At 47.4% G+C, this 13,036-nt stretch overlaps 1 protein-coding gene across 4 annotated transcripts in view; it reads right to left on the minus strand.

Moving 5' to 3' along the window:
* Positions 1-13,036, minus strand: part of ADAR (adenosine deaminase RNA specific) — a 31,343-nt gene that overhangs the window by 3,247 nt on the left and 15,060 nt on the right. For all 4 annotated transcript variants that reach the window (XM_058160434.1, XM_058160433.1, XM_058160436.1 and 1 more), the window contains exons 3-14: positions 11,301-11,493; positions 10,397-10,554; positions 8,947-9,082; positions 8,634-8,845; positions 8,007-8,166; positions 6,293-6,464; positions 4,940-5,033; positions 4,554-4,673; positions 3,354-3,487; positions 2,507-2,689; positions 1,440-1,552; positions 222-349 (exon numbers count right to left, since the gene is read on the minus strand). In XM_058160434.1, the coding sequence (XP_058016417.1) occupies positions 222-349; positions 1,440-1,552; positions 2,507-2,689; positions 3,354-3,487; positions 4,554-4,673; positions 4,940-5,033; positions 6,293-6,464; positions 8,007-8,166; positions 8,634-8,845; positions 8,947-9,082; positions 10,397-10,554; positions 11,301-11,493 (1,803 nt within the window). The remainder of the gene's footprint in view (positions 1-221; positions 350-1,439; positions 1,553-2,506; positions 2,690-3,353; positions 3,488-4,553; positions 4,674-4,939; positions 5,034-6,292; positions 6,465-8,006; positions 8,167-8,633; positions 8,846-8,946; positions 9,083-10,396; positions 10,555-11,300; positions 11,494-13,036) is intronic.

Consider the following 13,036-nt stretch of genomic DNA (forward strand, 5'->3'; position numbering starts at 1 on the left):
TGCTCAGGCAGGAAATCGTATTCCGTTTCGGACAAAAATCATGCTCTGCTGACAACGAAGACTCTCATTCTGACGTCAACGCTGTTCCCATTTGGGATCAGCCGCGACCCACTGTAGACTAACCCACCCGACAAAAAGTGCTCCAGGATCTCTGCACCAACCCCCGCCCCACACAAATCCCAAAACATTCCCATCTCAGAACGGGCCCACGTCGGTCTTACCCGTCCACTTTGCCTTTTGTCCCGTCCAGGACTTCGACGTTGGTGCCATCCGGGAGACACCAATTGATGCTCGATTCCTTGGTTTTCCCCGTCTGCCTCGCGGAGTCGTAGACGCTGACCCGACCGACCTGCGGGGCCAAAGGGGAGGGGGGGGGCGCGGGGAGAGAGACTGGATTTCTTTGCCGGACCCCGAGTCGCGAACAGTCCTGGTTCAAGCCCGGAGCGTCTCGATTACCTAAAAATACCTATCCCACCCGTACAGAACCGAGCGATGATCCCGTTCTCTCAAAAATGCTTAGTAATCGCAAATGGTTTAGCGTTTCCACGGTGCGGGTACGGCTTGCTCAGTTTCGGTTGACTCAACTTGGCCAGCAAGGAGCTAAAAAGCAGGGGGCTGCTACCCACAAGGATGAAAAACCATCTATGGATCGTCCTGATTTAGTGACAATTTTGTACCGCGACGACACGCCGCGACGACAAAAATGTAACTTTCCGACCTTCGCAAGCCAAGTAAGCCGAAATAAGTTTCACTCAGTGACCGTGTTGCAGGTCCCCGTCAGCTGCCACCTTATGGTTGCGTGTGCTATATTTGCTGCGTGTGCAAATGGCAGACTGCCATGAACTGTGTAGAGGGAGGAAGGCTTGGGAAACCGAAATTAGCTGCCGACACTCCCTGAGAAGCTGCCTCAAGGTCACTCAGCTGGAAGGAGGGAGGGGCGGGGCGCATGCTAACCTGTGCTTTGTTACGAAGCCGTCTTGCTTGGACTTGATAGGTTATCTCAGGGTGGGCAGCGAGGGACAGTTAAGGGAGGGGAAAGGAGAACTGAGGGATTTTTGGCCTGCGATTCTCAGTTCTGGCTACGCAATATTACGCAACTTCTAATAAACTATACCGTTCTTGGCAATTGGGAGCCAAGCATCGTTCTCTCTTTAAGCCAGGAATCTCCAACCTTGGCAACTTGTGGATTTCAACTCCCAGAAGTCCACAAGTCTTAAAGTTGCCAAGGTTGGAGACCCCTGCTTTAAACCACTGACAGTTCCAGCTGTGGTCACTAAACGAGGACAATCTGTATAGCTTAGCGCTCTGACTGTGTTGTTGGGAAGAAAACGGGGGAAGAGACCTATATTATTTCTTAAGAGAAAGACACGAGGCGTATTTTGCTCTCTTAAGCGCTCTTTTTCGATCAATTTAATCAGAGAGGGGAACGCAAGGGATACCTCGGGGTGATTGACCAAATAGGGCGCGGGAAGCCTCGACCCGAAGGCGTTGCCGTCTCTGGACATCCGGCAGCAAATGGCGCGGGTCAAATGACCTTGGCTGTACAAGTAGCCTGCAACAGCGAGAAAAGACAGAGTTGGTGGTGGTGTTTTTTTTAAAAAAAAGATTGCCAGTAGAGTCCTTACATCCATCTTGGTTTGCTGGTTTATACAGTTTGTATAGCAACCCATCCGAGAGGCTTAGAAGCAGGATAAATAAAGTATCACTCGAACAAATAATAATAATAATAATAATAATAAAACTTGACCACAAGTAAAAGAAAATAGCGGCGGTAAGTCTTGACTCCGAGGACAGGCAACAGTGGTAAAATATACATCGGTTGCCAAAAGCCCAAAATTCAATCATTTGACCATGGGGGTGAGTTCTAGTTCCACCTTTGGTATGAAAGCCAGCTGGGTGATTTTGGGCCAATCGCCAGGAGACTGGGAGTTCTAGTCCCGCCTTAGGGGTGAAAGCCAGCTGGGTGATTTTGGGCCAATCGCCAGGAGACTGGGAGTTCTAGTCCCGCCTTAGGGGTGAAAGCCGGCTGGGTGATTTTGAGCCAATCGCCAGGAGACTGGGAGTTCTAGTCCCGCCTTAGGCATGAAAACCAGCTGGGTGATTCTGGGCCAATCGCCAGGAGACTGGGAGTTCTAGTCCCGCCTTAGGCATGAACACCAGCTGGGTGATTTTGGGCCAATCGCCAGGAGACTGGGAGTTCTAGTCCCGCCTTAGGCATGAAAACCAGCTGGGTGATTTTGGGCCAATCGCCAGGAGACTGGGAGTTCTAGTCCCGCCTTAGGGGTGAAAGCCGGCTGGGTGATTTTGAGCCAATCGCCAGGAGACTGGGAGTCCTAGTCCCGCTTTAGGCATGAAAACCAGCTGGGTGATTCTGGGCCAATTGCCAGGAGACTGGGAGTTCTAGTCCCGCCTTAGGCATGAAAACCAGCTGGGTGATTTTGGCCCAATCGCCAGGTGACGGCGATTGGTCACCTGGTGATCTAGTCCCGTCTTAGGCATGACTTACCAAGCGTGACTGAGCGAAGGTAGACCGGATGTATGAAGTGTGACAACAAGGCGCCTTGCAAGCCGAGCACATTCCAGCGCAGGATTTTGTCACTGCAGGACATGGTGCGGAGCCGTTCGCCGTGCTGGATGCCGTCCCAGGTTGGCACGATGTCGCTCGACTCTACCGGGATGGTGCCCTCTCCTGTGGATGAGTCCCAAGGAGGCACATTTCAAAAGCTGGCTTGGAGGCACACGAAAGGCAGCTGGGTGACTTTGGGCCAATCACCAGGAGACAGTGAGTTCTAGTCCCACCTTAGGCATGAAAGCCGGCTGGGTGACTGGGGCAATCACCGGGAAACTGGGAGTTCTAGTCCCGCCTAAGGCATGAAAGCCAACTGGGTGACTTTGGGCCAATCACCAGGAGACGGTGAGTTCTAGTCCCGCCTATGGCATGAAAGCCGGCTGGGTGACTGGGGCAATCACCGGGAGACTGGGAGTTCTAGTCCCTCCTTAGCAATGAAACCCGGATGGGTGACTTTGGGCCAGTCCCTCTCTCTCAGCCCAACCCACCTCACAGGGTTGTTGTTGTGGGAAAATAGGAGGAAGAAGGAGTCTTGAGTTATTTGTAAAAATAATAATTAAAGGCAGGATGTAAATCAATTAAAAAAAAAACACTCAGTCCTTCAATTCTCTGGGCAGCTCATCCTCTTCGACCCTTTTATTCAAAGTTGTCGTCCCCTGTTCGCCAAATCAATTGACGACCCTGTCATTTCTGGAAGTCACAAGGACTAGAACCTTTTGAGCTCCAGCCACACCGGAGTGATTTTCGAGAAGAGCGATTTCGACCACCAGATGGGGCAAATTACCGTTTTCCACCTTGGTGCGTAGCTTCCCCTGTTTGGGGTTTTCGAAGAGGGGCTGGTGTTGGTCTTCCCCGGCTGTGTTGGCCTGATCACTGCAGGACTTGTCAAAGAGGGCGCCGTCCCCACAAGGCGCCGTGCTAAAGAACACAAACACACAAAACCCACATACACACACAGAGCAACCAATGAAGCCGAATCCAAACTTGGTTTGGAGACCAACTCCAGCAAACCAAGTTAGAAGAGACCCCTGCCCCCACAACCTATGTCTCCCAGCTCCCAACAGGTAGTCCTCGACATATGACGGTTAAGGGAACCTACCCACTACGGTCGTAAAAATGGCTCATGGTTTTATGACTTGGTCTGCCGCGGTCATTAAGCAAACCAAGTCATGTCTCCGTGGGGAGATTGCGAATGGCCGTAGAAGGTTGGCTGGGTTACCGAGGGTCTGAAGTTTGGTCACGTGACCGGTCGCAAGCCCCCCCCCCTTTTTTAAAGTCGGTCATAAACTCAAAGGGATGGTAAGGAACTGGTCGCAAGTCAAGGACTTATCAGCACCGGTCTTCGACTTACGACGGTTCCATTTTGTGACCGTTCCAAGTTACAACGGCGCTGAAACAAAGGTTTTTCACACTTATAACCGTTGCAGCATCCCTACGTCACGTGATCAAAATTCAGACCCTTGGCCGCTGACTCATATTTATGGCGGTCGTAGCGTCTTGGGTGGGTGGCACGTGATCCCATTTTGTAACCTTCTGACAAGCCACGTCCAGTGGGAAGCCAGATTCACTTAACAAACGCGGCGAGAAAAGTCGTACAATGGGGCAAAAGCTCGCTTAACGAATTTCTCACTGAGCAACATTTATTGGGGGCTCCCTTGCGGTCGTTAAATCGAGGACTGCCTGTATTCTGGTCACCTAAGCGACGTCAAATCTTGCCTCTCTTACTATTTTCCCCGGCTGCTCCGAGCCGAGCTTCATTTATGCTCACCTGGCGTACAGGTAAAAAGGTGACATCATTGGAACTCATCAGGTGAAAGCTGACATTATTGCCATTCACCTGATGCACAGGTGAAATGTGACATCGTTACAGCTCACCTGGTGTACAGGTGAAAGGCGAAACAACCCACAACTCACCTGGTGTTACAGGTGACGCCGTTCGAGCTCACCTGGTGTACAGGGGAAAGGTGGCGTCCTTACAACTCACCTGATGTACAGGTGAAAACTGATGTCATCTTTGATCTTCAACCTGCCATCTTCCGACAGCTGGAAGATGCTCTCTTCCGGCGCCAAGGGGTCAAAGGTCATCAGTTCGTTGTACAAGAACCTGGAAACGAGGAGGAGAAGATGCAGGAAGGACAACGCTGCCAGGACGTGAATGCCGGAAGTTCCCAACTTACGACCACGTGGGGGGGGGAGTTAAAGCGACGCATTGCCACTGAGGGTCGCTAAACGGGTAGCTGTTAATTCGGGAACTAGCTCTACTTATTGAATGTGTGTGTGTCTCCCCCCCAAAAAAAGGAGGGGGCGTAGTGATTTCCCCTTCCCGCCAGCAAACGGGGCTGAGGGACCCAACCGCCTGCCTCTCTTCACCTGATGAAACCCCTTCGGGAAATGATCTCCGCGTGGCAGTCATTCACGGTTTCCCCTTTCAAGCTCAGCTCCTCCCCTTTCACGCAGCGGTTCCCTGGCGGGGGAAGAGGAGACCTTAGTTAGCCCTTCTTTCCTTCCTTCCTTCCTTCCCTCCCCTTCCATTTTTTACCTATCTATTGTCTCTTCCTTCCTTTCCTTCTAGCTATCATCCATCCATCTTCCTTCCTTCCTTCCTTCCTTTTATCTACCCATGCCTTTCTTCTTTCCCTCCCTCTCCTTCTCCTCCTTCCTTCCCTTCTATCCATCATCTATCTATCTATCTTCCTTCCCATTCTCTCCTTCCTTTCCTTCCATCCTTTATTTATCTACGCATCTATCTCAATCCCTTCCTTCCTTCCCTCTCCTTCACTCTTCCTTCCTTTCCTTCTCTCTCTTCCCTCCTTCTCTCCCTCCCTCTCTTTTTCTCTTCCTTCCTTTTCTTCTATCCATCATGTCTGTCTGTCTATGTATCTCTATCATCTATCAATCTTCCTTCCCATTCCCTCCTTCCTTCCTTTCCTTCTATCATCCATCCATCTTCTTTCCTTCCTTCCCTTTATCTACCCATGCCTTCCTTCTTTCCCTTCCTCTCCTTCTCTCCTTCCTTTCCTTCCATCCTTTATTTATCTACGCATCTATCTCAATCCCTTTCTTCCTTCCCTCTCCTTCACTCTTCCTTCCTTTCCTTCTCTCTTCCCTCCTTCTCCTTTTCTCTTCCTTCCTTTTCTTCTATCCATCATGTCTGTCTGTCTATCTCTATCATCTATCAATCTTCCTTCCCATTCCCTCCTTCCTTCCATCATTTATTTATCTACCCATCTATCTTTATTCCTTCCTTCCTTCTCTCTCTCTTCCCTCCCTCCTCTTCCCTCCTTTCTTCTTTTCCCTCCTTCCATCCATCTGCTGTGTTTTCCCAAAAATAAGACCCTGTCTTATATTTTTTTTTTGAACCCTGAAATAAGCGCTTGGCCTTAATTGCCATGTGCTCAAAAGCCCGATTGGGCTTATTATCAGGGGATGTCTTATTTTGGGGGAAACGGAAGACAAAGCTAAAAGCAAAGAAAAAAAGAAAGAAAAAGAAAAGAAAGAAAAACAGCAGAAAACCAGGAGAGAAAGGTAAGAGAACCAACTGCTGGTCTCCTTCACAAATTTGCTAAGTTCAGTTATATGACCCCCTTACCCTGCGATTACAAAAAAAACCAAAACCCACACCCTTTTCCATCCAGTGTCCATTCTGCGTCACCTCCCAGAAGCACAAATTTCGGGCTCTTTCCCCCCGCTCGCCCTTTTCAAGCCAAAATCGACACCCCTTACCTGTCCCAATGCTGACCACGACCCCCAACCCCTCCTGCCCCTTCCTCATGATGATGGCGGCCAGGATCTTGCGTCCCAGCAGGCTGTGCTGGATGCGGGCGGTCAGGGCGTTGAACCGCTGGTGGCTTAACATGGCGATCTGGTCGTGCAGGGTGCTTCCGCTGACCGGTAGCTGCAACGGGACGGAGGAGAGGTCAGCAATGGACTTCCAGCCTTCGGTGTGTGTGTGTGTGTGTATGAAATCTCCTTGGGGGCAGGGGAGAATACAGTCCAGAAGCGAGGGGTGTTAACAAGGGGGAACCTCAATAAAGGTAGTTCTCGACTAACGACTATTTGTTTAGTGACCGTTCGGTGACCACGGCACTGAAAAAAAAAAGGGGGACTTAAGGCCATTTTCTCACTCTTACGTCAGTTGCAACATCCCCATGGTTATGTGATCAAAATTCGGACGCTTGGCAATGGATTCGTATTTATGACGGCTGCAGCGTTCCTTTTTTGTGACCTTCTGGCAAACCGAGTCCATGGGGAAGACAAGATTCGCTTAATTCCCCCCCCCCCGGGCACTAATTTATTATCAAACTGCAGCGATTCGCTTAGTGACTGTGGCGAGGAAGGTCGTAACATGGGGGCGAAGCTCACTTGATGAATGTTTTGCCTAGCGGCAGAAATCTGGGGTTCGCTTAGGATTGTAAGCGGAGGTCTACTATAGCAAGCTGGGATGAAGGTTTTGTCCACAGGATTTGCTTGATGGCCACCACAAAATAATAAAATGATAAAAATAAAATATAAAGCAAAATAAAAATAGAAGAATAAAATAGAAGAATAAAATATAAAACGTACAATAAAAGAAAGGGCCTTTGGTGGCTCAGACTGGTAAGACAGTCTGTTATTAACAGCAGCTGCTTGCAATTACTGCAGGTTCAAGCCCCACTAGGCCCAAGGTTGACTCAGCCTTCCATCCTTTATAAGGTAGGTAAAAGGAGGACCCAGATTGTTGGGGGCAATAAAAGTTGACTTTGCATATAAATATACAAATGGATGAAGACTATTGCTTGACATAGTGTAAGCCGCCCTGAGTCTTTGGAGAAGGGCGGGATATAAATGCAAAAAAAAAAAAAAAATTAAAAATAAAAAATAAAAAAAAGTATACAAACAAAATAAAAAAATAAAAAATACAATGAAAAAACTGAAAGAATAAAATAAAAACAATAAAATACAAAATGAAAAAAAAATACAATAAAATAGAATATAATAAAACAAAATACAAAATAAAATACAATAAAATAATAAAGTAAAATAAATACAATAAAATAATAAAGTAAAATAAATACAATAAAATACAAAATAAAAAACAATATAATGAAACAAAATACAAAATAAAATACAATAAAATAATAAAATAAAAAACTGAAATAAAATAAATACAATAAAATAAAAAATAAAAAATACAATACAATAAAATAAAAAAATAATAAAATACAATACAACAAAATAATAAAATAAAATAAAGTACAATGCAATAAAACAAAATAGCCGGTCATGGGGATGCCTGGATATCTGACCGTCATGATTTATGATGGAAACCCTGCCCATAAGTCAAGGATCCCCTGTACGGCCCAACCATGCGATCGGTCAAGCCAACCAGCCACAGGGTGTCCAGGGTAGGGAATTGGGTCGGCCAGGAAGCCGCTACGGAGGCGAGAGAAGGCCTGACCTCTGTGACGCCCAGCCCTTCGGCCGCGTGCTCGGCCTTCTCGTTCTCCCCGATGAGAACACGGAGCGCCGCGTCAGCCGCTTCCTGTTTCCCTTGCTTTTTGCTGTGCGCCGTGACGGACGGGAACCAGCGGCCGCCCACTTTCGCCTGGAAGACGAACCTGCGGGGACAGAATCAGGCGGGAGTCACCTCGGATTGCTAGGGTGCTGACATACCGGCCCCCCTGCTCTGGAAAATGACAGGTAGTCCTCGACTTACAAACATTTGTTTAGCGACCGTTCGCAGTTACGACGACACGGGGGGGGGAGGGAAAAAGGGACCTAGGACCGCTTTTCTCACATGGCCGTCGCGACATCCTTTGTGGTGGCACGATCAAAATTCAGATGCTTGGCGACAAGACTCCTATTTATAATTGTCGCAGCATCCCGGGGGAGGGGAATGGGCGGGGGAGGGAATCGCTGAACAAATTGCCTCATTTAACAATGGAAATTTTGGCCTCACCTGTAGTCGTAACTCGAGGACTACCTGCATTTAGCCCGGGGATGGCGCAGACTGGAACAGATTTCGCGAGAGAGAGTGATGCAAACTTGTGGGGTGAGCTGGATAAACCGCAGACCCCTGACTTACTTGGGGTCGTGGGGAGGACCGGTCTGATTGATGAGTTTGAATTCGGCCGCGAAGCCGTTGGCCCGGGCGTACTCCAGAAGTCCGCTGACCGGATTCGAATTCAGGTACTTGATCAACTCGCCGACGCCTTTGGCGCTGACCGTCTTGGATTCCTCGGGATTGGCCGGCTGGCTACCTTGTACGTCCAGCACGGGCTCGGACGGCGCTTCCACCTGAGGTCCGGGAAACGCAGAAAACTGGGCCGTGAATGAAGCCAGGCTGAGGAAGCTTGCCATGGCAAGGAGGAAAAAAAAAAAACAGGGGAAGGTCTTACCTGCGCAGGTGAGCCGGTGGTCTCGCCCGTCAACCCTTTCATGGCGACCTCGGCAGCCATTTGCTTCGCTCCCTTCTTGCTGTTCGAGACCACGGCGGGGAAAACGCGTTCGCCCACCTTGACGCAGTATTGAAACCTGGACGGAGATTGCATTTGGGTTTGCAACTAAATTGGAGCAGACGCCGGAGGAATGGAATGGAATAGAATAGCCGAGTTGGAGGGACCTTGGAGGTCTTCTAGTCCAACCCCCTGCTTAGCCAGGAAACTCTATACCACTTCAGACCAATGGCTATCCAATCTCTTCTTAAAAACCTCCAGTGATGGAGCACCCACAACTTCTGGGGGCAGGTAGTTCCACTGATGAATTGTCCTAACTGTCAGGAAATTTCTCCTTAGTTCTAAGTTGCTTCTCTCCTTGATTAGTTTCCACCCGTTGCTTCTTGTCCTGCCTTCAGGTGCTTTGGAGAATAGTTTGACTCCCTCTTCTTTGGGGCAACCCCTGAGATATTGGAAGACTGCTATCATGTCTCCCCTAGTCCTTCTTTTCATTAAACTAGACATACCCAGTTCCTGCAACCGTTCTTCATATGTTCTAGCCTCCAGTCCCCTAATCATCTTTGTTGCTCTTCTCTGCACTCTTTCTAGAGTCTCCACATTCTTCTTTACATTGTGGCGACCAAAACTGAATGCAATATTCCAAGTGTGGCCTTACCAAGGCCTTATAAAGTGGTATTAACACTTCATATGATCTTGCTTCTATCCCTCTGTTTATGTAGCCTAGAACTGCATTGGGAATGATCGGTGTTTTAATTTGGATTCAACTTCAGACAAATCAGCATAAAGGACTCTGTGAGAGAATGAGTCAGGGTTGTAAAAGGATGAATTAGAAAGGACAGAAAAACCCAAAAATACATACAGGTAGTCCTCGACTAACGATAATTGAGCCCAAAATTTCTGTTGCCAAGTGAGACTTTTGTGAAGTTTTACCACCTTCCTTACCCAGTTGTTAAGTTAAATCAGTGCAGTTGTTATGTTAAGTTACACGGTCACTAAGCGAATCTGGCTTCCCCTACTGACTTTGGTTGTCAGAAGGTCGCAAAATGGGTTCACGTGACCCCAGGTGGGGACACTGCAACCGTCATATATACGAGTCAATTTGCAGGCATCTCTGAATTTTGACCATGTGGCCGCGGGACACTGCAACCGTCATAAATGTGAGTCAGTTGCCAAGCATCTCTGAATTTTGAACACATGATCACAGTCACTAAACAAACTATAAGTTGCTAACTTAACTGCAGGGATTCACTTAACATCGGTGGCAAGAACGGTCGCACAATGGGGCAAAATTCCCTTAACCAACTGTCCCGCTTCAGTCACAGAAATTTGGGGCTCAGCTGTGGTCGTATGTCGAGGACTGGGTGTAAAAGCAAACCCCTCCTTCTGTGCTTACTTTGGGTCGTGAGGCGGTCCTTCCTGAGAGAGCAGCTTGAATTCGCACACGCTCCCCAGCTTCTGGGCGTATTCCATCAAGGCGCTGATGGGGTTCTTCCCACAGAGGAGGTTGAGCTGTGGGGCGGTGGACGAGGCCTCTGGCTCTGCCTGCTCAGGCTGGAGAGTAAGGACGGAGAAAAAATTAAAATAAATAGTAATAATCATAAAACTGTGCTACTCGGAACATCGTATATTTTAAGGAGATACTTGGTTATGATACCTAGGAAGCTGGCAGCAATCCATATCAACCATTAGCACCAGTCAATCCTATTTGTGACACATTTTAAATGCTCAGTTGACTGAGTTTCATGTTTAATGAATAAGAGAGACATAATAATAATAATAATAAAATTAAAAAAAATATGGACGGTGGATGTGCAGAAGAGAAAGAAGAGGAGATAATCCCAAAAAACAAAGATCTGGAAATAAAAATAGAAGGATTGTGACAAAAGAAAGCAGAAGTAGGACCAGGGGGTGATGGGTGCCTTAAATGCAACCCTAAAACATCTGAAGCATCCCTTGAAGGCTGTCAGCATTGACAAAATCCCCATCGGTCAATTGTGAAAGGCAGCTTGGGCTTGGGGCAGCTTAAATCCCACAAAATTTATCTTTAATATTATTAAACAACTGCCTATCCCAGGTCCTTGGGAAGTGCTGGAGAAACGTGCTCAATCCAGTTGAAACCTCTGGATGATTGCGCCACAAACCACAATCACAGCAACCGAACACCATCGGCATTGACAAAATCCCCATCGGTCAATTGCGAAAGGCAGCTGGTCTTGGAGCAGCTGACATTTCTCAGCGATATTTTTTTTAATATCATTCGATTAAAAACATCAGCCTATCCTCCTCCTCTTCCTCACCGTCTCCTCCTCCTTGAGCGAGGTGTCTTCGTACAGGAAGGTCTCGGGCTCCAAGCTGTCTTCCCCCTCGTGCTGGGCTTCGTGGAGAAGGATTTTCATGGCAATGGCGGCTGCTTCCTGCTTGGCTAGTTTTTTGCTGCCTGCTTCGGCCGGAGGGAAGTGGCGGGTGTCAATCTTGGCTTGGAATTTAAACCTTGATGGGAGAAGAGAGAGAGAGAGAGAGAGAGAGAAAGAGAAGAGAAAGGAAGAGAATGAGAGATAGAAAGCGAAAGAGAATGAGAATGAAAAAGAATAAGAAACGGAATAAAAGAGAGAAAGAGGGAGAAAATGAGAATGAGAAATAATGAGGTAGTAAGAAAATGAGAGATAGGAAGAGACACAGAGAGCAAGAATGAAAGAATGAGAGAAAGAAAAAGAATGAGATAAAGAGAATGAGAAAGAGAGAATGAAAGAGGGAAAATAAGAGACAGAGAATGAGAAAGAAAATGAGAGATATTAAGAGAAAGACAAGAATGAAAGAGAATGGGAGAAAAAAGAATTAAGAGAAAGAAAGAATGAGAAAGAGAGAGGGAAAGGGAAAGGGGGAAAATAAGAGACAAAGAGAATGAGAAAGAAAATGAGAGACATTAAGAGAAAGACAAAGAGCAAGAATGAAAGAGAATGAGAGGAAAAAGGAACAAGATAAAGAGAATGAAAAAGGGAGCGAAAAAAACACGAAAGAGAACAACAGCAAAAAGAGACAGAATGCGAGAAATAAGAAAAATTGAGGAGAATTCTGTTTTTAGAGATAGGCTACCACATTTCACACACATTTAACGTGAACCTGGGGGGCGGGGATTGACTGGGGGGACCCCTCCTCCTTTTATTTCCAGCACAAATTTCCCAATGTGGTTAAGGAACAAGCGCCCCACCCGTTGTGACCCACACTTATTGGGATGGGGTGGGTGGGGGAAGCTTCGATTAGACTCCCAGATTTTGGAGGAAATTACACACAAGCTTTTTGCTAGCGGAGAAGAAAAACCACCTGCTGGAGGCTGGAGACCACATCATCACGGAGGTCTTTCAGCCCCCAACTTGTAGAAAACTCCTGCTTGAGTTCACATGGTCATTCTTAAGCCCCCCCCCAAAAAAAATCCACCCACCCACCCCCCGGAGAACCCAAAAATGCTTTTTTTCCAGACTTTCTTGGTTGTTTTCTTTGAAAATATTTTGCTTCTCATCCGAGAAGCCTCTTCAGTTCGGAACTGAAGAGGCTTCTTGGATGAGAAACTAGAACTCACCATCACCTAATTTCTAGCCCCGGTGCCTTAACTAACCCCAAGCTGGCTTTTTTGGAATTACAACCTCCTCCAAATGCCAATTGCAGAGGACTGTCCTCCTGTTTTCTCCACAACAACCACCCTACAAGGTAGAATGGGCTGAGAGCGATTCATTCCAAGACTCACCGGAGAACTTTCCTATTAGAAATATTGTAGGAAAAGAGTTGTGTTAAGTTTAAGGTAGCATTGGATTGGAGAGGTCTCCTGCTTTAGCAGGGGGTTGGACTAGAAGACCTCTAGGGTCCTTTCCAACTCTTATTTATTTCCTTCTTTCCTTCCTTCCCTCCCTCCCTCCTTCCTTGAAGGTTTTTAAGAAGAGATTGGACAACCATTTGTCTGAAATAGTCTAGGGTCTCCTGCTTTAGCAGGGGGTTGGACTAGAAGACCTCTAGGGTCCTTTCCAACTCTTTATTTATT

Source organism: Ahaetulla prasina, chromosome 17, assembly GCF_028640845.1.
Source record: "Ahaetulla prasina isolate Xishuangbanna chromosome 17, ASM2864084v1, whole genome shotgun sequence".
NCBI classification, from domain to species: domain Eukaryota; kingdom Metazoa; phylum Chordata; class Lepidosauria; order Squamata; family Colubridae; genus Ahaetulla; species Ahaetulla prasina.